General features: G+C 34.7%; 3 protein-coding genes across 3 annotated transcripts; 2 read left to right on the top strand and 1 right to left on the bottom strand.

Annotated features, from left to right (window-relative positions):
- On the top strand, nucleotides 1–9294 carry LOC110993435 (putative uncharacterized protein DDB_G0282133). Its single transcript, XM_022259701.2, has 6 exons — nucleotides 1–85; nucleotides 3946–3993; nucleotides 4909–6956; nucleotides 7242–7434; nucleotides 7901–7947; nucleotides 8616–9294. The coding sequence occupies exons 2-6, from the start codon at nucleotides 3951–3953 to the stop codon at nucleotides 8796–8798; spliced, it is 2514 nt and encodes an 837-aa protein (XP_022115393.2). The 5' UTR covers nucleotides 1–85; nucleotides 3946–3950; the 3' UTR covers nucleotides 8799–9294.
- A 1199-nt stretch (nucleotides 9295–10493) lies between these two features.
- Nucleotides 10494–13652, bottom strand: LOC110993400. The gene is made up of 5 exons (XM_022259657.2): nucleotides 13429–13652; nucleotides 13118–13281; nucleotides 11745–11920; nucleotides 11271–11341; nucleotides 10494–10836 (listed from the first exon to the last, which is right to left on the bottom strand). The coding sequence occupies exons 1-5, from the start codon at nucleotides 13515–13517 to the stop codon at nucleotides 10494–10496; spliced, it is 843 nt and encodes a 280-aa protein (XP_022115349.2). The 5' UTR covers nucleotides 13518–13652.
- Nucleotides 13653–13964: 312 nt separating this feature from the next.
- LOC110993399 (aspartate--tRNA ligase, cytoplasmic) lies at nucleotides 13965–22776 on the top strand. The gene is made up of 13 exons (XM_022259656.2): nucleotides 13965–14098; nucleotides 15725–15842; nucleotides 15947–16109; nucleotides 16843–16978; nucleotides 17503–17677; nucleotides 18481–18625; nucleotides 19451–19602; nucleotides 20494–20660; nucleotides 21048–21163; nucleotides 21357–21511; nucleotides 21987–22098; nucleotides 22266–22325; nucleotides 22641–22776. Exons 2-13 carry the CDS (start codon nucleotides 15732–15734, stop codon nucleotides 22742–22744), a joined length of 1596 nt encoding a protein of 531 aa, XP_022115348.2. The 5' UTR covers nucleotides 13965–14098; nucleotides 15725–15731; the 3' UTR covers nucleotides 22745–22776.
- Nucleotides 22777–22854: the final 78 nt, after the last annotated feature.

The following is a 22854-nucleotide window of genomic DNA, read 5'->3' as shown; positions in this document are numbered from 1 at the left end:
TTGTGAGTCTGTGCTATTGGAGCGTTTTAATACAATTAATACTTTTTTCGCTATTTGAAGAATCAGCAGCTGACTACCGGTTTACGTAAGTGTTGTTTATGTTTCTAGCTTATTATTTTTAGTATTGATAACATATATAACGGGATATAAACACGTTCTGGTTAGTCTTGGTATTGTTATAACGTCACTCGATAAGTTTTGTCACGCAAATTTAAATCTTATTTCTCAATAATAAATAGAGGTTTACGTTCCGTTCTAGTTTTACTTAATTTTGGAACGGTTTATTTTTTTTTAATTGACAAAATGACATTTGAATATTTTAATAATTAAAATGGCCACCTATATGTCCGTGGTCATATTATTGTGATAGCCGTATAATAATAATGAGCTATATCGACTATAATCCATGATTTCAAATAACAGCTGTTTTCACCTCTCTTTCTAACACTGTTTAACCGGATATATCTGTTTTGCTTACACGTTCTACTTATTTATAGTTTGGTTGGGATTTGCAGAACGACGATGGCGGCCCATAAATTACGCTAGGGATGTGCTTTTTCAAGACATTTATCGATATTTAATTTTATCTATATAATTCTTCGGATAATATGTTGATTGGTGTATTATTGTTCAGAGATATTTCAGTTTCGTGTTGATTCCGTTTTGCCTCTTTAGTTTAGATTACCTAAGACACGTTACATTAGTAGCACAGTTTAAAATATAAATAGTAAATATTATTATAGTCGCCTATCGACATACATCACACGTCACTAGAACAAAAATAAAATGTCCGCCGTCCCATGAAGGGACCGCTCTTAGAAGATTACAATTTAACTCTATTCATGGTAGACTGTACTTTATATCAACCGAATTGGGTTGAAAATCTAACGCAACACTAATTTTGATAAATACAACATGTTCATACAATTTTCGTCTTTAATCGAATGCAATAAAGTGTATATTACATTCTATAGGCCTGGAATTTTAATGGAATTATTACTTGATATTTTTTGCTGATTTGAATGTAGAATGCGAGGGTGAGGGAGAGAGATGGCGCGATGTGTATGAGCGGGATGGAGTTTGTAAGGTCATGAAGGACGTTCTTTGAGTTTATGTTAGCCTAGTCACTCGATTCTCAACTCTGAGGTAGTGACGGTTTTTATATGTTGCGCCACATACTATACTATGTTTGTGTACTATGTACAACCTTCTTGGACAGTTTAATTCATGCTTTTAAATGTTAAACTAGCCCATGGACACTCTTTATACCACTACGCGGTTGCGTTGCCGGCCTTTTAAGAATTGAGAAACAACTCTTAAAAAAGAAACTGTAGGACCCTAAGTCGAATTGATTCGGTAACTTCTATGGCCATCTGTAGCACAATTTCGTTTGTTGTTTCTTGTAACAGGAAAGGACTTCTTGCCCACGTCCATCTTCCGCAGCCAGGCATGCCCTTCCAATAGGCCACGGAATTAGTTTAAGAATTCTGTTAAAATTCGACAATGCAATCTCGAGATTTAATTCGAGATCTCGTGGATTTGAGAAACAATCTCGCGAGATCTAGGAATCCTAGATATTTAGGAGTGATGATTCAACATAACATTTATTACTGACATAATAAATAATAATCAAAAAAGAAAAATAACTTTTTTTATGGGATTAACTACTGGTGTAGTTCTGGCCAGACGTATTCCTTAGTTCTGGTCATTCTGCTAGAGACCACAACAATTTGGAAATAATTTCTCAAGAAGTTAAGGGATAGGTATACCCAGGGGCTGCCCTCTCACTCAACGCTAATTGACACCAACGAATAAGGGAAGTGTAAAAAGCTAAAGTTTCAACGCCCAAACTCTACTAAACATCCCTTTATGACTGACTCTTCTGAAACTTATCTCGCCGATGCACGTGAAGGAATTTTAACTGCTCTAAGGCTACGTCCGGACAGACAAGCGCCTTGCTTACCGACTAGAGCCTAGTAGCTTGCGCTCTGGCTACTTGCTAGGATTGCTTAGGGTTGCTAAGTGCCTTGGTCATTTCCTTGTCGGCACATTTACCCGATGTGACTTTCAAAAATAGCTCTAAAACTGCTACTTACAGAAAATTCAGTATTGAAATATACGGCCTTATCCATCAACTTGGATTCAAGACATAAATAAGTCACGGTCAAGTCGTGGGGAGTTTAATGTTCTGTATAAACAGTTGCGTAATTCTGACGACAAATTCTACGAATATTTGCGTATGGCAAGAGAAACATTTGATCTACTTCTCAGTAAAGTTAAAGGAATATTAACTCATTTGGATAAATAAATTAATAATTCATACATTTTATTCTGTTAAAATGCCTCGCGCCTAGTGACAAAAAACCAACACTTTCGTTTACTTGGATATACGCTAAGCGACCAGCTAGGCGCCAAGCGCGCAATGCGGCCGGTCGCGAACATTCTAGAACGTTCGTTTTACAAAGCTACTCGCTAGGCTCTGGATAATTTCGTCGGCTTTAAACTATTCTCTTTCTCACTATTTTTCAAATATAATAAATTAAATATTTTATATAGTTTAATTAAATAAAATAAATGTGTTACTATTTTCTTGTGTAGCCAAGTCCACATTTCAAGGATCGTCATGTTCACTTAAATGTCATTGCTTGTGGCGGCGTCCATGCGTTGGGTTGTCTCTCTCCCTAAAATATGCCCACGCTTTCAGTTAATAAAGATCAATTTTTATATTGTTATGCAAAGAAGTGTTAATAAGAAAATTAAACATTTTTTTAAGAATAACACTACTGTTGTTAAGTGTGTAAAAATCTGTTCATTAGTTTATGATTTAATCGCGTTCAAACAGGATTTCATTTCGCATAAGGGTAAAAGTCAAATCATGTCTTCCAATTAGACTTTTGAATGTTAAATAAAATATAAAGATGACTCTAGTTGCCCCTTCCAAAAGGTAGTTTCGCGTGGAGAAGAATGGGAAAGAAACTCCACACTTACTCTTCTAAAATATGTTTTACAATATTTGTAAACATTGGTTAAATAATTATATGTATGTGAATACTATCTACTCACATATTAGTTGGGCTATTATTAATTTAATAAAGGATTTGTTTCATATGTAACGATCTTAATAAATTCAACTTGCTTTTTGACAATAACTGTTAAATTTCAGTCATATAAATCCAAAATTTACTATTATTAAAACCTTCCTAATAATACACTATTAGTGTTAACTGTATAAAAATCCGTTCAACACTTAATCACGTTTATACAGGCCTATGTTTTATCATAGCACACATGTTGGTTTAATCATTGTGCTAAGTATCTTGTCGTGAACAGTTAATTTAAATAGGGTGCAACAGCCAGCATCGGAATACTTGGCGTATTTGGCGATGACCAGGGACTTTACGAGCGGCGTAGAGAAGTGGGGTATATCGGTATCTTCCGCATTTAATGTGGACAGTGCTCAAAGGAGTAAAACTTATTCTAAGGCTGAGTTTCATCAGACGTCGAAGCAGGAATTACACCGTATTGTATTGTATGCATACAATTACAGTATCACCTCGACGTCCTTTCCACAACTAAGGGTTTTTTAAAGCACTTTTTGCACCACTTCTATGTAGAAATAGCTAGCCGCTGAAGTATTTCGGCACCAAATCGACTCGGCTCCTTTAAACAGCGTACCAATTCTGTCTGCCGGCCTTCAAACAAGCCCTGTGGAGAATTCTGCGCTCATTGTCAGATTTAGTGAGAGATGGCGTCTCCCGTTGGAGACTCGAACTGGTCTATCGCCAATGCTGTTCAATTCTGTTTGATTTGAACAGTTTAATTGTCCGTGGGCACTTTTAACATCAGTTGAGCTTCCTGCTCCTTTAATTAATAAACAAAATGTGTTTTTAGTCAGAATATAGTATGTTTAATTAATTTAATTTAATTTAAAATATTTTGTTTTAGGTGCAATGTCATTACCCGTTTATAACACTCAATTGCTGGTTCAGCGAGGTATGTGACAGTCATTTTAATAATGTCATAATTGTAGAAATCTAGGAGTTTTGTGGCACAACAGAGTTCCTGCAAAGCCAGGAATAAATTATTTATTCGCGATCGCAGCAAAGACTAGCCTATGAATGGGACACTAAATTAACTACGTCAAGCACAAAGTACCTATTTGCCTATTAATTAGACACCAAATTCATCACTACAATCACAAAACAACCACTTAGCCTAGCCTATTAATTATACACGAAACTCCCCATGTTTTTAGATGCTTTTGACCTCAAAACTTGTCTCACCAGACCAGAGGCATATGGGCCCAAGGCCGAACCTAGTGTATATACTGTACTTTAAATATTTTCTGTCTTACACCTTACTCGTTTGATTTTTCCCACAGTAATGCCTGTCCTCCTATTTAACAACACCTTGCTGATAGGTGATTAACCATTGACGGAGTACTTGTCTCTCTCTCTCTCTTTGATTTAAGAACTTGCAGTTAATTTAAAAGCATTGTCAGACTATTATAAGTATACATTACAAGGGTAAGATTAAAAAAAACTGTAAGGAAAAAAAAATAATTTCTAAAAATTTGCTAATTCGGTCAATCAATCACATTCTCGCCTTCTCTCTCTCATTAGTCGGTAGTTATGTCTGAAGCAGACAATCAGTTTCCACCAGTTTCCGTTCACCCTCTTATAACAGTGTATAGTTTGAAGGACGATTACTATTTCACTTGATCGGTCTATCTGGTTGGTGAACGGCCCCGTTATATTTTGCCTTCTGTGTTACCAAACCACGGTCAGTTTCTTCACGTTCTCAACGCCTCTAAGTACCCCCCTTAAGCGCTGTACAGAAGAGATAGACATTGCTTAGTTTCGTTAACGTTCTAGATTTGTTGAGTGTAACAGAATCCTCTGTTTTCAGACGACGTGCCAGCGTTAGTGATCAATCCAAACAATCCACCACCATGGCTACAGAACAGCACAGCGCAAATCATCTATGTGCAAAACTACGTACAACCATATATGCCCGTAGATCAAAATGTATATTTACAGCAGTACGTCCAAAACCCCATGTATGTGAACGTGGACCCACGATTTATGGTAGAATCGAACCAGATATATCAAAACCCACCGATGACGCAAGATAAAACTAATTTCATGCAAATCCGTCCGATGCGACCGACACGCAGCGTTCGACCGAGGGCATACCGGCAGATTCAGCCTAGAGCAAGATTCCCTAACATCCAGAGAGTACCGTTGCAAATGAACGAAATGAATGGTCTATCTAATGTAAGATCAATGAATGTGATGAATGTTAACTCTGCAAATGTTAGAGGAATTAATGATGTAAGCATGGCAGGGGATAGTTTAAACCCAAATATCAATCGAACAATGTCAAATACCATAAATGTTGCAATGACGAGCGATAATTTCAATGTAAATAACAATAGAGTAAGTATGGGGAATGTTGCCATAAACGGTGCAATGACAAGCGACAATTTAAATCTAAATACCAATAGAGTAACTATGGGTAATGTTGCCATAAATGGAGCAATGGCAAGCGACAATTTAAATCTAAATAACAATAGACCAAGTATGGGGAATGTTGCCATAAACAGTGCAATGACAAGCGACAATTTAAATTTAAATAACAATAGAGTAACTATGGGCAATGTTGCCATGAACAGGGCAATGACAAATGACAATATAAATGTAAATAACAATAGAGTAACTATGAAGAATGTTGTCATCAATGGAGAAATGGCAAGCGATAATTTAAATCTGAATATGCATAGAGGAGCTATGGCGAATTTTGCCATAAATGAAGCAAGCAATTTTAATAATCCCAATAATAATATAAATGGGGTAATTGATAATAGTTTTAACGCAAATGAAAATACGATTATGACGAATGTTATAGGAGCAATAAACGCAACTTCCATACATGGACCAATAAATGCATCAAATCGAGTGTCTCAAGTACCGAATATGACTCAAATGTCAATAAATACAGTCAAAACAAAGTCTAACGCAGCAAGCAATTGCGATATAGGCCCTAATACATTACACCGTATGACAGATAATGCCGTAGTAATATCAAACGTAGCCCCAAATTCTAATCTATATTTGCCTAGTAATGGGGTAAATTGTATAAACACCCCTGTTATGTCTAATTTAAGTGGGACAGTAACCAATGTTAACAAAAATGATACAACAAATTTGAGTGCTTTTAATGCAACTGTTAAAAATGTGCCAAGTTTAATAGGTATTAACGCAAATGTTGCGAATGGGGCAATTAATATTGCTAAAAGTGGACCATTACGTAATGTAACTATCAATAAATCAGTAGCTACAGTTGCTAAAATCCCAAATTCAATCAAAAGTATTGGTCCAAATTCTGTAAATGCAATTAATGGACCTAATTTTGCTCCAAATTCTGTTAATACCATAAAAGGGCCTGGTATTAGTGCAAATTCTGTAAACGTTACAATAGGACTTGCATCGAATGGATTGGCTCGTGGAGCAGTAGCTGCAAATGTAAATATTGTTGGTCCTACTAAATCAACCCCGACTAAAGTAAATCTTGAAAGGAATAATCCAAAAATTGAACATAACAAAATTGTAATCGCTCAACTAGATAATCCAAATGATGTCGAAGATAAACCAGCTCAGACAGAATCTAAAGATAATACACGTAACGAACATCGAAAACGTAAAAGTGAATCTCCTGATGAAATCAAAAGTAAATTGCACGTACTTGATATTAATGAAGATAAATTACAACGAAAAACTGTGTTTACACAAGCAAGAGGCAGAATTTTGAATGTCGACACGAAGGAAAATATTCCAATTGATGAAGATATTAAGAAAATTAATAAGGCGTTTAATAAAGACGTTAATGATAAAGACTATGTCTTGACACATGTTTTGGATGGTTTCGTTATACAAGAGTCCAATGTGGCCTTTCCGGTAGGTGTTGAATAAATTGTCTTTTTAGTTATATTTTCAAGTATATTACCACTTTTTAAGGTATATTACCATTTTTAGTTTTATTACTATTTCTTTTGTTCAATAACTAACAATTTCTTAAGTTATTACTTATTATCTTTTTAGTAATTGTGTATTAGTATAGTTTATATTAGAATTTTCTAGTAATATTAGGATTTTTTTGGGAAAATTACCATTTACATTTACATTACCATTATTTTTGCTCCGTCGTTGCTCTAGATAACTAAAAGACTTTAATGTTTTCAGATTCACAAACCGATCGTTGAAAAAACGATTCGTCTCAGCTCAGATGCATTCAAAGACTTGGAAGATGAGATACCGTCCGTTGCAATTGTGAAAGAGTCCAACATACAGGCAGATGAAGAGAAAACGAATGAGAAAGAATTATTAAATGAGAAAAAAGCCAAGATAAAGAAAACCGAATGTTTGATTAGTGATGGTATGTATTTTGGTGAACTACCCTCGATTTGAAAAAAAAAATGTTTTATTAACGATAGTCTTTGCTGACCTATAACCAGGTGAATTGAAATTGCGTTGCTGGCCTTTACGGTATTACTGCAGTTTCTTGAAGACACTGAAGCTGGAATGAATGGCATCTGGTTGCTATTTTCGAGTCGAGGATCGAAGTGATGTTCTACAAGCGCAAAAAATATTTCGAGATACGAGTTGGTCACATTTCAATAACATTCAATACACTTCAACAGTCTAAATTTCATTGGATTCGGTTAAGTCCGTTTAGAGATATTTTAAATAATTTTTTTGTATAATAATTTACCCGACTTCAGAAATAGTAGTGAAAAACTAACGTCGAGCGTTGTACCGTCATTTTAATAATCGATAATTTAGTAAAATATACTGACACTTATACCTTTTTAGAAGAAAATAATTGAATTTATATTTTTTAGGGACCCCATTCAGTCGCCTAACACCAGCTGCCATCAAAAACTGGACGGTAAATATATATTTAGTACTGGTCATTTCTACAGAACATTTTAAATATATTTCAAATATTATGATCTGGTAACTGATATTTTTTCAAATCTTTAACGAAAACTTTGGTATCATCCGACTAAAGTGATTTTTTTTTCTTAAATTAAAAATGATTATATCGTTGGTCCAAGGACATTGTTCATTTAAGTACAAATAGTAAGTAGTGGACTGGGACTTCACTGTTGACATAAGCCATTAAGAAACACTTTTGACAAACGATTTTAATATACGTTACCATTTTGACATAAATCGTTGACATACACTCTTGACACGTGATTTAATGATACACTTTTGACATAAGCCATTGACAAACGCTTTTAATATACGTTACACATTTGACATAATCCATTGACATATACTTTTAATATACGATACACTTTTGACACATGATTTTAATGATACACTTTTGACATAAGCCATTGGCATACACTTGACAAACGCTTTAAATATACGATACACTTTTGTCACACGCCTTTGATACTTAGCTTTTTAACTACATCTTTGGCGCGAACTATGTCATACCACTTAATTTATAAGCATTAATAATGACTCCTCACAAAATCCACTACGTTTTCGTCAAACGCCATTCACACAGCTTGTCTCTGCTAAACACCACCCTAATAATTCTAGATGGAACAACTAACAAACCACTTGTCAAGCAGTGGTTGGAAGGGCACGTCGTCATCATTCTACGAGCACGAAATCGACGGCGAATCACTCCTGCTAGTTTCAAAATCACAGTTGCTAGTTATAGGCGTTAAAGAAGAGCAGGCTGATATTATAATTGCATTCGTTAACAGTGGTAAAAGTTAGTCTGAGTAGTTTAATTTCAAATGTAAATAATGTATTTTGTTAGATTTACACTGAAATTGTGTTAAGTGGTTTAAGACTAGTGGTTAAACTTAGTTTTAAAGGCGTTTGGAAATGAAGCTGTTAAACGGGCAGGTATTAAGTTAAATTGTGACAGTTTTAAGTAAAATGTACAAATTGTATTATGGTGATTTAAGAAAGTTAAGTTGCATGGTTAGTGCTTAAACTAAGATAAACGGTTTAAATCGTGGTTATGATTAGGATATAATTATTTTTAATAAAATAGTTCCCGAATGCGTTCAACTTAAAACGGAACGGATTTTACGATTGATCTTAAGTGTCATTATTAAGGAGGTTTTAACTTTTAATATATTTTAATCATGGTTTCATGGAAATTGACTGAATTTTATCGGATTGTTTAGGTCGTGAATAGCATGTGAGCCTATTATGGAATATTTCCGTTTTTAATTTGTTTGTAAATACATATTTTTATAAAGTATTAAAATTATTAAAAAAACGAGAGAGTTTTTCAATATCTGAATCAAGAAATTCCGTAACGAAAATAAACCTAACGCACGTAATTGTGCGGCCAATGCGCGTTAGAGCGGGAAAGAACGCATACTGCGTCTCAGATCAGTTCAGCGTGATGGATGACGTAGCGCAGGTGCGTTAGAGTGGGACGGAACGCATACTGCGTATTCACATCTGTCTGACGAGTTCGATGACGTAGCGTGAGCGTGGCTGGTGCTGCTTGTAAGGGTTAGACAGAGACAGACTATATACTTAGGCGTAGGCCGTAGGTATATCTGAGTCTGGTAGTGTGGTTAATTAATCATTGAAAGTGTAAAAAAATAAGTAAAAGCATTAGAAACAGAAGTAAGATTCATACTTTTATATTGCATTTACTTTTTATTGTAAAGATCTTATTTTACAAGTACTAAGTATAAGATAATAATGTCCATACACAAAATAATCGTCTTATATATTATAGAAGATCGACTCATTTGTTTTGATAGGTTATATTATTACAAATTAAAACAATGCAAAAAATTCATTGATGTCGCCGACAGCTCTATTATTGTTCTTACGTTGCAAAATCTATATAAATACGTATCTATGGTTTTTCAATAAGTTTAATAACCTGAGTTAATACAATTTAATCAAACGAATAAACCTCTTGAATTTATTACATAATTAAGATACATTACATATAGTTCAGATTTATTGAAATATTAATAGACCACTTCTAAACATCTAATTAATCTGTTAATGATTTGACACAATACGATAACAGTAATTATTTACTTTTCTACATAAGTATATTGTCTATGCTAGAAAATTATTGGGGAAGCCCCGTAGGCCGTAATAGCCCAGAGCCTCACAAATTCACGATTCGCCCATGTATAAGACTTATTTCTACGGAACAATATGTATCATTAAAATTAATATGAATCGCAAAATAGGTTGCTAAGCGCAAAACAAAAAGAGGGCCAATTCGAGTCATTTTTTTATTCGAGTATTCCTTGAAGAGTTCAAGAGGTAGGTTTTGTAGAGAATAATTGGAAATAAAGTGACTTAAAAAATCGTATTAAGGCGAAACGAAGCTAACGAGGACAGCTAGTACAGTATGAAAATGAAAGACATAGACAGTAAATCATTTATAAAACAAAAAAAAAAGATAACAATACATGACAAACGCTAATTTCGTTTCCCGCCCTTTCCCATAAAATTGACAACTTGCGCGAATGGCGCGAACTTGCCCCTCCGTGTTCTTTTTTTAAAATGCATTTCATCGGACTCCGCGAGGGAGGATTCTAGTGTTTTCGACACATCCGACAATTCAGATTCATTTTTATCTATTTCCGACTCTCTGTACTTTCTGTATGACGTTTCGGGGAACTTCATGTCCGGCGTTTGACACATTAGTGTGTCGTAGAAAAATCTGTCAGCACGACCTTCGGCTTTAGGCCTTGGATTCTCATCGTCGGAACTCTCTGATGAACGATGATGTGGCGAGCTGGACTTTTTGTGGACTCGTGGGCTGAGAACAAAATATCTAATAAACATTGAGCCTCATAGGTATATGTAGTGTTATGAAACCTGATCTCTGTGATGACGTCATACCCTGAATAGCGCGCTATAGAAATATTTCCCGCCGAGGTTATAGATAACTGACCTTTCCTCCATACTCGTCACGGCACATAGCTTACTCCAGTGAGCCTCCATGGTCTGAGTCATGCAGGAGAGGCCATCGCCACCACTTCCCCGGTGAAGTATTTATGATTTGCCATTGGCTATAGTGATGGGACACCCAGATTCTTTATACTGCGCGGAAAATACTTGGATAGCGTGATTCGCTAGTTTGCATTTTACACTGACTCTGAACTTGATGGTAAACCCAATCACTAAAGACCAACTTGCCATATAATAAATAGTACTTATAGAGAATTCAGACTATGAAAAATTAAACATTACCATCTCTTTTCAACTGGAATCCCCTGCCTTGGTGATTGTGGGATTCCTACGATAGCTTCATCACCCACACCCTGAAACCACAGACTTTTTACTTATCATTTGTCCAGAATTTTTAGATCACACGACGTCCCATTAAGTGTGTCAATTGTCAAGTCAAAATCAGATTATAGTATTTCTTTTGTACCTATTTATTGCTACAAAGTAATTATATCATTCTATTGATACTCTGATTTTGAATTCCGTAGAATTCTGACAGCTATCAGTGAATTAAGTGCGGTGCTTTACATTAAAAGTGCTTTGAAGGGGAGTCATAGGTAATTAAGTTTATTTTCATAACAAACAGAAAGAACGCACAAGTAATGATAAGAAAACATAGAAATAAACCATTGAAGAAATTCTACGTCATTTTCTATGCAATCCCCCAGCTCGTATAAATAGTTTTATTTAGACAATACGGAGCGGAATGTACAAAACCTGATCTCCTATGTGGAAGTAGCAATGCGTGATTCTTTCCACATCAGCCCAGGCGACGAGGAACTTCGCCATCGTCAGCGGGATCTTCGGTAGGAAATTTGAATGGAATTTGCCTTGACAATATATTGTTATCACATCTGTGTCCTTTATTTCGAATATTATTCGGAATATTGTACCTGAAAATACCAGAAAATGCTGATGCCTGATGGTCGAAAGCCCACCCCAGGATGGCAATAGTTCGTTCAAGCAATAGACCTTGACCAGTCTAACACGTTCTAAGGTATGACGTCATCGTAATGATTTTTTTTTATTTATTTATATATACATTCTAAAACAATGTGTATGCCTAAAAATACAAGGAAATATGACATCACAAATTTAACACACACATACCTACACATCAATTACATTAGAACTTAAGCTATATCAAAAGAAAAACTAAAGAAACGGCCACAAAATAAACAAAAAAAAATTACTAATATCTATTAACTAATAATATAAATAAAAACTAAAAAGATAAAATAACAGTAATAAACAAACAAAAATTCAAAACTTAAACCACATTAACATTTAAGAGCCTGCAAAACAAAGTTCTGGAATGTTGGTAGACTGTTGTAAAACACATCAATATTTTCATCAGCGTTTGTAATAAAGTTGTAAGAGCGAGATAGCCTATTCACTGGACCATTAAAACTAGCAGATAAGCGAGCCAAAGATTAGCGATTGAAGTACCTAATGTGCGGAATAATGAAGGTGCTGCTCTTCCTAACTAAAGATAAGATCCTGGACTGGACTCGCCACTGACTGGAATGTCGAGACGATATATGCTCAGCTGAAAATACTTCAGAAGCGCGATTTAAGGTATGACGTCATCGAGCTGATCGTAGCGACTTGTGGAGGAAGTAAGGTGCTGCTCCTTCTCGATTGATCCTCGCTCTTTGCCTGAGGGGATTGAAAAATCAGCTCGGGCAGCTTTGGGTACAGCTTTATCCCACGATTACCACAAGGGCGTCTCCTGCGACACGCGCAATTTGACGTGGCCCTTCGTGAGGTGGTCAATCGTGGTAAGCGAAGACCAAGGTAAGGGACCTCACAGGTGAAGGCAATATTTCACTCGTTTGAAGTAATTGAAGCCACATGAGGGGGAAAGTAATGGTCTTCCTTCACCACAGACTGAAATGTCTAGATGTATATACCTACATCGGGAAATTTTCTACGTATATAAATATTATATTCATCGCGTTATAAGGAATAACGTCTTTGCAATGCTTGCAGGTGTAGCTAAAACATTACGGTATCCAGGAAAACCCAGTTCCTACCACAGCATTATTTAGTGTTATGTGAATGCTACGTATATTAATCTTTAAACATACCAGGTACAAACATATTATAATTTGTGTCCAAATTCCCGCTTCCAATCCAAACACCATTCCTCCGAGACAGAGATATAATGTTGTCTCTATGAAAACGTACGTCGAAGTGGAGAACAACGTCACGTGGTTCCTCTCCCTCTTGCGCGCACAGATTTATAGACATTCTGTAAAATTAATGAAGACTATAACATTCTCCACAGCAGAACAGTTTTTATTAAAGTTGCACTTGCTTAACCTGGCGATGCTTTATTTTTATATCAACACTCTACCTATTTATTAATATGTTATAGAGCCAACAAAGAAATACCCACTTTCGTGCATTTTCCTTTATACGACCACCGATTTCAATTCGATCACCAATCTTGAGCACAGTTGGGATGTTAGCGGTGAATACGGGCATTTTGATATGATAAAACTAGCCCCAATTAATTTTAAGTCAGCACCGGATATAATTTTGGGCATTTTGGACTGTAATTTTATACATTTGCAAATATTTTGATTTATGGACAGATTCAAACGTCATATAAAAACGGAACCGAAAATCTCCACTGAATGACATGTTTGGTGTCTTAAGTTTTTATATCTGCGTGATTATTTTAAATTTTCCGCGTTCAATCTGTTAATAATGTCACAGATTACTTTATTAAACTTCTTTATATGAATGTTCAATTGTTAAGTATTATCATGAAAAGATTATAGAGATACATTTTTCATATTCAAATATATATTAATCAAATAATTATTAATCCAAAATCTGGGGTTCAACATAAAATTTATATTTTGTTTTATTATTTATAATCTATAGTAACATCTGTCAGTGTCTATTATCAACATGCAAAATACAATGAAAAGAATGCAAATGTCGTTTCAAAGTTATCATATAGAAGTTCGAACATAACCTTTTTTTATATTTTAGATAAGTTCAAAACTGTATAACTTTTTTATCTAAGCCTATATTGATAACCAGTAGAAATCGCGCAGGTGAGTTAAATAAACTGTTTTAAATATACGTGGCATTTTGCTCATAGTATTTAAACTTTAGAATCCAATAAGACTACCAAAGGTTAATATTATATTTGGATCTAGAAATACTAAACTAGAATCTCATATCCAATTAATGTTTATTCTTAATAATTTCATAGTCTTAGGTATTATAAATTGCTTAACAATTAGCTTATATTACCAATTAATATTTGTCAATAATATTTTTGTTATAAATCTAATATTATAAAAAAATATCATTATAATAATTATTTATTATTTATAATAAACACCTTGACTAGTGTGTTAAGTTTATGGTTTTATAGCTTTAAATCTTGGTTTTTTATTTAAATATTTGGATCAATAGCATGAAAAAGTTACTTTAAAAAGTCATCTGACAAAAAATAATAAGTTTATCCCAATTTCAGTAACTTTCTAACCTTTAGAGGGATGTCTTCTTATTATTTGTTAAACTTAAATGGAAAACGTTGTTTTGCCTTACAAATTATTCCTAGTGAATATTTTGGTAGTTTAAGTTAATTTAAATATGTAGGTACATATGTACTATTATTTATTTATTCACTTACAGACTATACATGGCCAACTCATACTAAAATATATAAGTATTCAATACTACTTATAAAATAACATAAAACACAGTAGATGATAACCTCTAATACCCTCCAAGCATACCCTCAAATCAGAGTATACTAACCCCATACACTCACCAAATAGGTCGCTCTCCAGTCAAGAATCGAGAAACCCATTAAGCATCGAGAATATTCAAGGAATGGGAGCTTGTTGACTATGAATTATTAATGCTAAATTAGGTCAAATATAAAAATGGATTGGGCACAAAAATAGTTTATTTAGTTAATTATAAAATGGCTAACAAAACATCCAACCTACCAACATATGTAAATATTCACATAAAACTTTGGAGGACTACTTACAAACTTGTTTACCACAAGAACTCTTTAAACATATTAAGTAGGTTATAATTAGTAAGGAATCGCAGTAGAGGATTAAATTGCCAGATAAATTATAATTATTATGAACTTGTAGGTATAGAAAGCTGCCTTGTAAAATGATGGTTGCTTTATGGAGTTCTAGCTCATTTAACTTTATTTCTATCACCACTATTGTGTCACTAAAACATGACTCATACAATATTATTAGAATGGCTTTACAGTTGCTAGACATAAATATCTATAGGTTAGCATGGACCATTAGCGCTAGGTTAGGCTTTTTAATTAGGCTAGCCAAATTTTATTTTATTATTTAATTCAAGATTTCTATGTAGGTAGTTAAAAAAATTTCTTGGCTTTGTTTCACTTGACCAATTTTTATGATTTTTTGTTAATATTCAATATGTATACCGACATATTACAGTCAGTTCAGTAAGTATACAGACAGACGGCTATCTGGGATAGTTTATTAAAGATCAATAGTCAATAAACTGTCAAGAGAATCAACTTTACTGCGACATATACATCTCGACATTAAGATCAAATATTGTCGCAGGAGTAGCAACACCTTCCTTCTTCCACATGTCGCTATTTAGTGGTTAGACCCAAAATTCAGAATTTTAATCAGGCATAACTTAAACTATAATAATAATTCCAGATTAATAATGGTGGTGACAGAAGAGACCGTGGTAATGGAAGGTGATTTACCAAGCAAGAAGGCGGCGAAAAAAGCAGCGAAGGCAGCTGAAAAGCAGCAAAAGAAGGCAGAGCATAAGGTATCAAAATGCTATGATTAAATGAGCTATTATAGAAAATGGATGGCTATATATGAAATGGTTTTTATTATAGAAGTCGGTTAATAGGTGCAATTATATTCCAGGGCTCACAGGCGATACAAGGACAAAATGACGATCCTGACATATCTGAGGGCAAATATGGAACATACAAGCTGATTCAATCCGATGGCTCATATATGGAGAGAGAGTATGTTGATGTAAAGGATTTGTCTCAGAAGTTCGCTGGACAAAATGTTTGGGTCCGAGGTAAGTTTAGCGCTAAGTACGACTTCCGTTTGTCAAACATATAGATTTTTTGACAAACAGAAGTCGTCTACAAGTTTTAAATTATAGGATTTGTTTTCAATTAGAACCATCCCTGAAGAACATAGGCTATATATTACGATGATGTAACCCATGGTGTGAATGCAGCGGAGAATATGGACAATAGAGCAGTGTACTACAGTTTATATCTATATCGTCTATATCTATTAAAAATATTACTATTATATATTTAATAATATCATCCAATTTAAGCTAGGACTAAACATACTCATAAATATTCAAAAAATAATTTATGAAGATACTTCTGTCACATTATTTATTCACTACTGAGTTGACACTTCAATTTACAAGTCTGTAACATGTCTATGATATTGCGTGTTGGCATCTTAATGAAATAATTTACGTTGTTTTTACTGACTTCAATTTGCCAACAACCCGTGAGCCTACTGGCAGCCAGTGTCCATGGGTATCACTGAACATCAGACGAGCCTCCTATCCTTTTGCCTCTTCTCTATTCTATATGTCGGCCAAGCTTTGGATAACTCATCCCTGAGGTTGACCGGAACACCAATGGCTTTTGTGTGTGATGTAAAACATCGCGATGAAACCTTAGATTCTTAGGCCCAGGGCTGATCACCTCTCCTATGAAACAGATGCATAGGACCAAGGCCCAAATGGTTGCCACTGGTTTATCATATAAATTTAATAATTTAAGCTCGTCTCCAAACATCAAGAGCGAAAGGCAAGCAATGTTTTGCCGTATTGAGGCAGAATAGCGCGACTGTTCAATTGCTGATCAGCGTCAATGATGAGAGGAAAGTCAGCAAGCAAATGGTCAAATTTACTGGCAAGTAAGTAGATACAGATATTGGTCGTGTTGTTTACGTTTCCATGGGTTTTTGAGGTCACCTGCACCTGCTATCTATTGCGTCTTCTTCCCAAAACAATGTAAGTGCGTGCTTCTATTTCACCATGCCTTCTGCTGGTAGAGGACAAATGTTTGTTTCTTATTTGTTTTTGTTAAGAAATATACATTAAATTAATTGTAAATTTACATTTACTGCCAGTTCTCAAATCAAGGGCGTAGAACGGAAGAGAAGTACTGGCAATAAACTCTCCGCCACTCTTTTTAATCGCAAAGTTTTTTTTACACAATGTTTGTAAGGAGCTGTAACCATTACACCATGTTCCATATGACATCTTGAGTAATAAATAATAATAAAATAATTCATAACAAAGATTTGTCCTCTATCAGCAGGAGGCATGGTGAAATAGGAGCACGCACTTACATACTCGTGAGAACAACACGCAAATACGTCTTGTAAAAAAAACTTGCTTCAGAAATGTGTCCTTTATATTTGAATTTCCCTCTCAGCATCTCCAAAGAGTCCATAGTAGACGTTCAAGCCTCAGTGGTCAAGACCGCCTCGCCAATTGAATCTTGTACGATCAAGGATTACGAGTTGGTCGCCTCTGAAATTTGGATTGTGTCAGCGGCGAAGACTCAATTGCCGTTACAAGTTGAAGACGCGGCGAGACCAGAAACTGATGTATGTATTTTTTAGATTTCCACTGGATTTTTGAAGTGAAACTTCTTTAGAATCGTTGTGATTTCAAACCGGATGCAACGAAAAAGCGACAGTAAAAAGAGACAGAAACATTAATTCATATGATTGAACGTGGGAGAAAATGAGATAGATAAACTTCTTTCGAATCGTCGTGATTTCAAACCGGATGCAGCGGTAAAGAGAGACAGAAACATCAATTCATCATATGATTTAACGTGGGAGAAAATGAGATAGGAGGCATTATACAGCCTCTCTTTACTGCCGCTTTTTTTTTGATCGAATTTCAAACTTTCGTTGTTTTAGTTTTTGTCAAATTAAAGATTTATATTAAACTTATAAATTAAAATGTATAATTAAATATACTGTTTTTAAAGAACACACACATTTAGATAGTGGAAAATGATTAATTTATATTTGTTTTTGAAGGTTTCACTTCTACCATGTGTGAATTGCACATTTGTTTTTTTTTGAAACGTGTACTTTTTTGGACAGGATAGTTCAGCCACTAGTTTGGACATATGGATTAAATAAATAAAAATACGTTTATTTTGGAAATAAGATCATCTAGGTATCACTTATTCCACGTCAATCAATTCAAACTTGTAGGCATCCCTACTCATCGGCAAAGAAGACAGAGGGTGTTGGCCGAGAGAAAAAGCCGGTGTAAAAAACTCTCGGTACTCTTAAAAAAGCAAATCATCAGATAATATTAATTATGGATATGGATATCACTCATACGGTGATGGAACTGATCGGGAGGTATCAATAGCAGTTTATTTTCACAGGACCCGGAAGCACTGAAAATCCGTGTGAACCAAGACACTAGGTTGGACAATCGTATTTTGGACCTTCGTACTCCGGCCAACCAGGCAATATTCCGGCTGGAAGCTGGTGTTTGCCGACTCTTCAGGGACATACTCACCAAGAAAGGTTATTTTTAATTAAATTACTCAGCTAATTAAATTAATTATTATATTCCGATTCCCTACTGATGAACTTTATAAAACCTGTTCTGTACTTACAGTTCGTCAACTATTTATCTTATACACTATTCTTAAACAACATTCGCTGTTATTCTTTGATACCGCTATATTGGACAAACGTCGCAAATATAACGTTTGTACAACCCCATCTTTTTCTAATTTTTCTCAACGATCGTTCTCTTTTCTTGGCTGTTACTTATATAACAAACTCAACAAAACTCTGAATATATATGCTAAAACAAAAAAATGTGTAAAGCAAACAATTCATAAATTTTTAAGTACTTTGAGCTATGATGAAACTGAAATTCTACTAGAAGTAATAAAATAATAATTTTCACATAATATGTTCTTGTCATGTCAAGCACCCTTTAACACTCACTAACACACGCATGCGTACCCTTCCCCACTATCACACACACTCACATACACAATCCCTTACAAACTTCCTTTTTGTTATGTATATGCTATGGAATGGAAGCCTGGTTATCCATATTACAGGTTCTTACCTAGTTTGGAAACCAGTCTCCCAATACTGTTACTATATTAAGAATTATTATTGTTAATGTGTAAGGGAGAAAAATAAATAAATAATAATTATTATTATTATAGTTTGGTTTTTATTGAAACCAGTGCTGCTACAACCTTCTAGCTCTGGGCTTCTTATCTGTTTCATGAGGCAAGTAGCTGATCAGCCTTTGCCTGATTGGGTCTAATTCCTCGCGATGTTTTCGTACGAGGCCACTTAAGATATTCAAGTTTTTTTTCTTATCAGGTTTCGTTGAAATTCACACGCCCAAGATCATCTCGGCTGCATCTGAGGGTGGTGCCAACGTGTTCACTGTGTCTTACTTCAAGTCCAACGCGTATTTGGCCCAAAGTCCACAGCTATACAAGCAAATGGCTATTGCAGCTGATTTTGATAAGGTATGATATTGAAATAATAACTATACTCTGATTTTTCCTTTTTTTCTCTAGAATTCTGACGATTCATATGTGGTGCTATTAAAAATGTCATGTGGGACAAATTTGACCCATTTGATTTTTCTTTTACAAAAATCTAAATATTTACTTACTCAAAATATTTTAATATCACGATTAATATATCGAATTAACTTTCACTACTAGTAATACACGCAGAAGTTAACTAACCTCGCCTCGCAAATCAGGTGCCAAGTTGATTTGTGCGTGTAGTAAAACCTTTTTAATAAAATAAAATTATATTTATCTTGTGCGTTTTATGTGATGAAAATGGACGTAATTATCAGTCGCCGTAAACCACTTTTTTTATGTGGAACACCGGACTTAATAAAATGGATTGACATTAGAAAAAGTTTTTTTTTCGTCTAAATGTTATTCACTTATTGTGCACAACTCAACTTGGAATCGCCTAAGATTAGGGTGTTTTTATAAATTAATAAATGAAAAGAAATTATCTCTTCACAGATAACAATACCGCGTTTTGAAATGTAAAATGTAAAATACGCCATCTAGCGGGCGTTTAAAAACTAAAGAATATTATAGATATTTAACTATAAATATCCAGTCATTGTCATTTGAGGGTTTCTAAAGGATCAATAAATAGATTTCAAAATCATTACACATATAAAATTTGACGTTTGCCTTGTTTACAAGCATGTTACGTCAAACGACGCCATCTTGTTTTGTTTATATTACATAGCAAACGGGCAGGAGGATGTTATACCGTCGTCCATGAATTATCAATTACAGAGGGCTCGCGAGTGCGTTGCGGACTTTTAAGAATATAATCCTTAATCGATGGCTACTAGAATGTTGAATAATTTGTTGTTTTTTCAGGTGTTTACAGTAGGTGCGGTGTTTCGTGCCGAGGACTCGAACACGCACCGCCATCTGACGGAGTTCGTCGGCCTCGACATTGAGATGTCCTTCAAGCACCATTACCACGAGGTCATGGAGACCATCGGTCAGACGTTTACCGACATTTTTAGAGGATTGCAGGAAGAGTGAGTCTTTTTATGTGTTGTCTATGGTATGTCGCAACGATGTCTGTCTTTGTCTATGGTGTGTCTTAGACATGTGTTTCTTTGTCTATGGTAAGTTGTCGAAATCTGTTTTTTTCTATGGTATGTTGTAGAAATGTCTGTCTTTGTCTATGGTGTGTGTTACACATTAGTGTATCTTTGTCTATGGTATGTTGTAGAAATGTCAGTTTTTTTTCTATGGTATGTTATAGAAATGTCTGTCTTTGTCTAGGGTGTGTATTAGACATGTGTGTCTGTGTCTTTGGTATGTTCTAGAGATGTGCGTTTGATTATACAGTATCAATATTTTTTTTAATACACGAAGAATTTCTTTAATAACAATTTTAAACAGTTAAATTTAACTTACAGATTCGCATCAGAAATCTTAACCGTGGGTCAACAATACAAAGTTGAACCCTTTAAGTTCCTGGACCCTCCTTTGCGACTGGAGTTCCCCCAAGCCATACAGATGTTGAAGGAAGCTGGTATGAGTTTTTTCTTTTTTATGAAAAAAGTTTATCACAAACGATCCATCAATGTAAAAAAAACCCATTTGTGATTTGTAACAAAATCCATCAAAATCATTAAAAAACAAGATTCGTTTAAATTTCATAAAAACGATCCAGCAATAAAACAAAGGTTGGTAAAAATTCATCAAAAACAATTCATCCATTTCAGGTGTAACAGTTCTTGAGGAGGACGACTTATCGACACCAGACGAGAAACTTCTAGGGCGTCTTGTTAAGGCGAAATATGACACAGACTTCTATATTTTGGACAAGTACCCGTTGGCTGTTCGGCCATTTTACACTATGCCCGATCCTAATAATGAGGTAATATTATTTGTGACGTCACAGTGTTGTAAACAAGTATGGCCTTCATACAGGCACCCTAAAATTTTGTTTTGTTTTTTAACATTTTTTTATGTACTTATTTGTCACTAGACAAAGGAAGCAGTTGTGCAGACTAAATCATTGATTAATAGACCTTTTCTCAATTATAGTGACGTCACAGCATTGTAAACAAATATGGCGTTCATACTGATATCCAAAAAAATACTATTTTTTTTTACAATAACCCCTCTTCCAGGGTCTGTAAAGCTGTATAAGACCCCCAAATTCGTTACATAGGCTTAAGCTTTTTGATTGGGGGACAAATTGACAGAGGCTTTTACTCTTAAAAAGCCGGCAACGTACTCGCGAGCCCTTTAAAAAATGGGTGCCTCCTGTTCTGTTAATACCGCCCATGGTAAACAAGCTTATGAAATATTCCAAAATTCCAGCTGTTGAAAGAAGTTTTTTTTTTCAGAAAGCCTCCAACTCCTACGATATGTTCATGAGGGGTGAGGAAATACTGAGCGGGGCTCAGAGGATTCATGATCCTGAGTTCTTGAAGCAACGCGCCGTGCATCATGGTATAGGTTGGTAAACAAATGTTTTCTTTGAAAAATTTTGTAGAAAGTCTGAAAAATTATATAGAAATTCCGAAAAAATTTATAGAAAGTTTGAAAAAATCTAGAAAGTCCGAAAAATTCTATAATAAATTGAATTACTATGTTTTTATTTATATATCTCTCTTTTTTTTCAGATATCTCTAAAATCGCGGCTTATATAGAGTCATTCAGCTTCGGATGTCCACCTCACGCTGGTAAGGAATTGTTAAATGCTTATTAAAAACAATTATATTAAATTTATAAAAAATAATTTGAGTATTTTAACATTTTTCGTGAATTTTTGCGTGATTTAATAATATGCTAATTATGTAACTAAAACTTAGAACTGTGGTACTTAAAAAATGTGTTTAAAAGTGTATTAAACATTTCTATGAATTTTACCGGGATTCGAACTTGGTACTCTATATATCCTAAAAGAAATTTGAACTAAATTTTGAATCAATAATAATTATAATAAACTCCATAGTAGTTAAATAACGGGCAGTAGTAATAACGAGTGGTTTTCTCAGGTGGTGGAATCGGCTTGGAACGGGTTGTCATGTTGTACCTCGGATTGGACAACATAAGGAAGACATCAATGTTCCCACGTGATCCTAAGAGGGTCACTCCTTAATACGAAAAAATAAATATATCCTATCGCTTTCATTTTTTGTTTTTTTGAAACTACCCTCAGTGCTAGTCCATCTAAACCTTGTTTGATATTTCATTAAAAAATTCCTAATT

The sequence above is a fragment of the Pieris rapae genome, chromosome Z (assembly GCF_905147795.1).
Source record: "Pieris rapae chromosome Z, ilPieRapa1.1, whole genome shotgun sequence".
NCBI lineage: Eukaryota > Metazoa > Arthropoda > Insecta > Lepidoptera > Pieridae > Pieris > Pieris rapae.
The sequence above is the reverse complement of the archived record's forward strand: the minus strand, read 5'-3'. Positions and strand labels throughout refer to the sequence as shown.

What these genes read in the sequence shown, in the direction of transcription:
- LOC110993435 (XM_022259701.2), top strand. Translation starts at nt 3,951, where the DNA reads ATGTCATTACCCGTTTATAACACTCAATTGCTGGTTCAGCGAG. An exon ending in TCAATTGCTGGTTCAGCGAG is followed by an intron (nt 3,994 to 4,908) that starts GTATGTGACAGT and finishes CTCTGTTTTCAG; the next exon opens with ACGACGTGCCAGCGTTAGTG. An exon ending in CTGCCATCAAAAACTGGACG is followed by an intron (nt 7,948 to 8,615) that starts GTAAATATATAT and finishes TAATAATTCTAG; the next exon opens with ATGGAACAACTAACAAACCA.
- LOC110993400 (XM_022259657.2), bottom strand. Translation starts at nt 13,517, where the DNA reads ATGCCCGTATTCACCGCTAACATCCCAACTGTGCTCAAGATTGGTGAT. An exon ending in TTATAATATGTTTGTACCTG is followed by an intron (nt 11,921 to 13,117) that starts GTATGTTTAAAG and finishes TGGTATTTTCAG; the next exon opens with GTACAATATTCCGAATAATA. An exon ending in ATTCCAGTTGAAAAGAGATG is followed by an intron (nt 10,837 to 11,270) that starts GTAATGTTTAAT and finishes TTTTGTTCTCAG; the next exon opens with CCCACGAGTCCACAAAAAGT.
- LOC110993399 (XM_022259656.2), top strand. Translation starts at nt 15,732, where the DNA reads ATGGTGGTGACAGAAGAGACCGTGGTAATGGAAGGTGATTTACCAAGC. An exon ending in AAAAGAAGGCAGAGCATAAG is followed by an intron (nt 15,843 to 15,946) that starts GTATCAAAATGC and finishes ATTATATTCCAG; the next exon opens with GGCTCACAGGCGATACAAGG. An exon ending in CGGATGTCCACCTCACGCTG is followed by an intron (nt 22,326 to 22,640) that starts GTAAGGAATTGT and finishes TGGTTTTCTCAG; the next exon opens with GTGGTGGAATCGGCTTGGAA.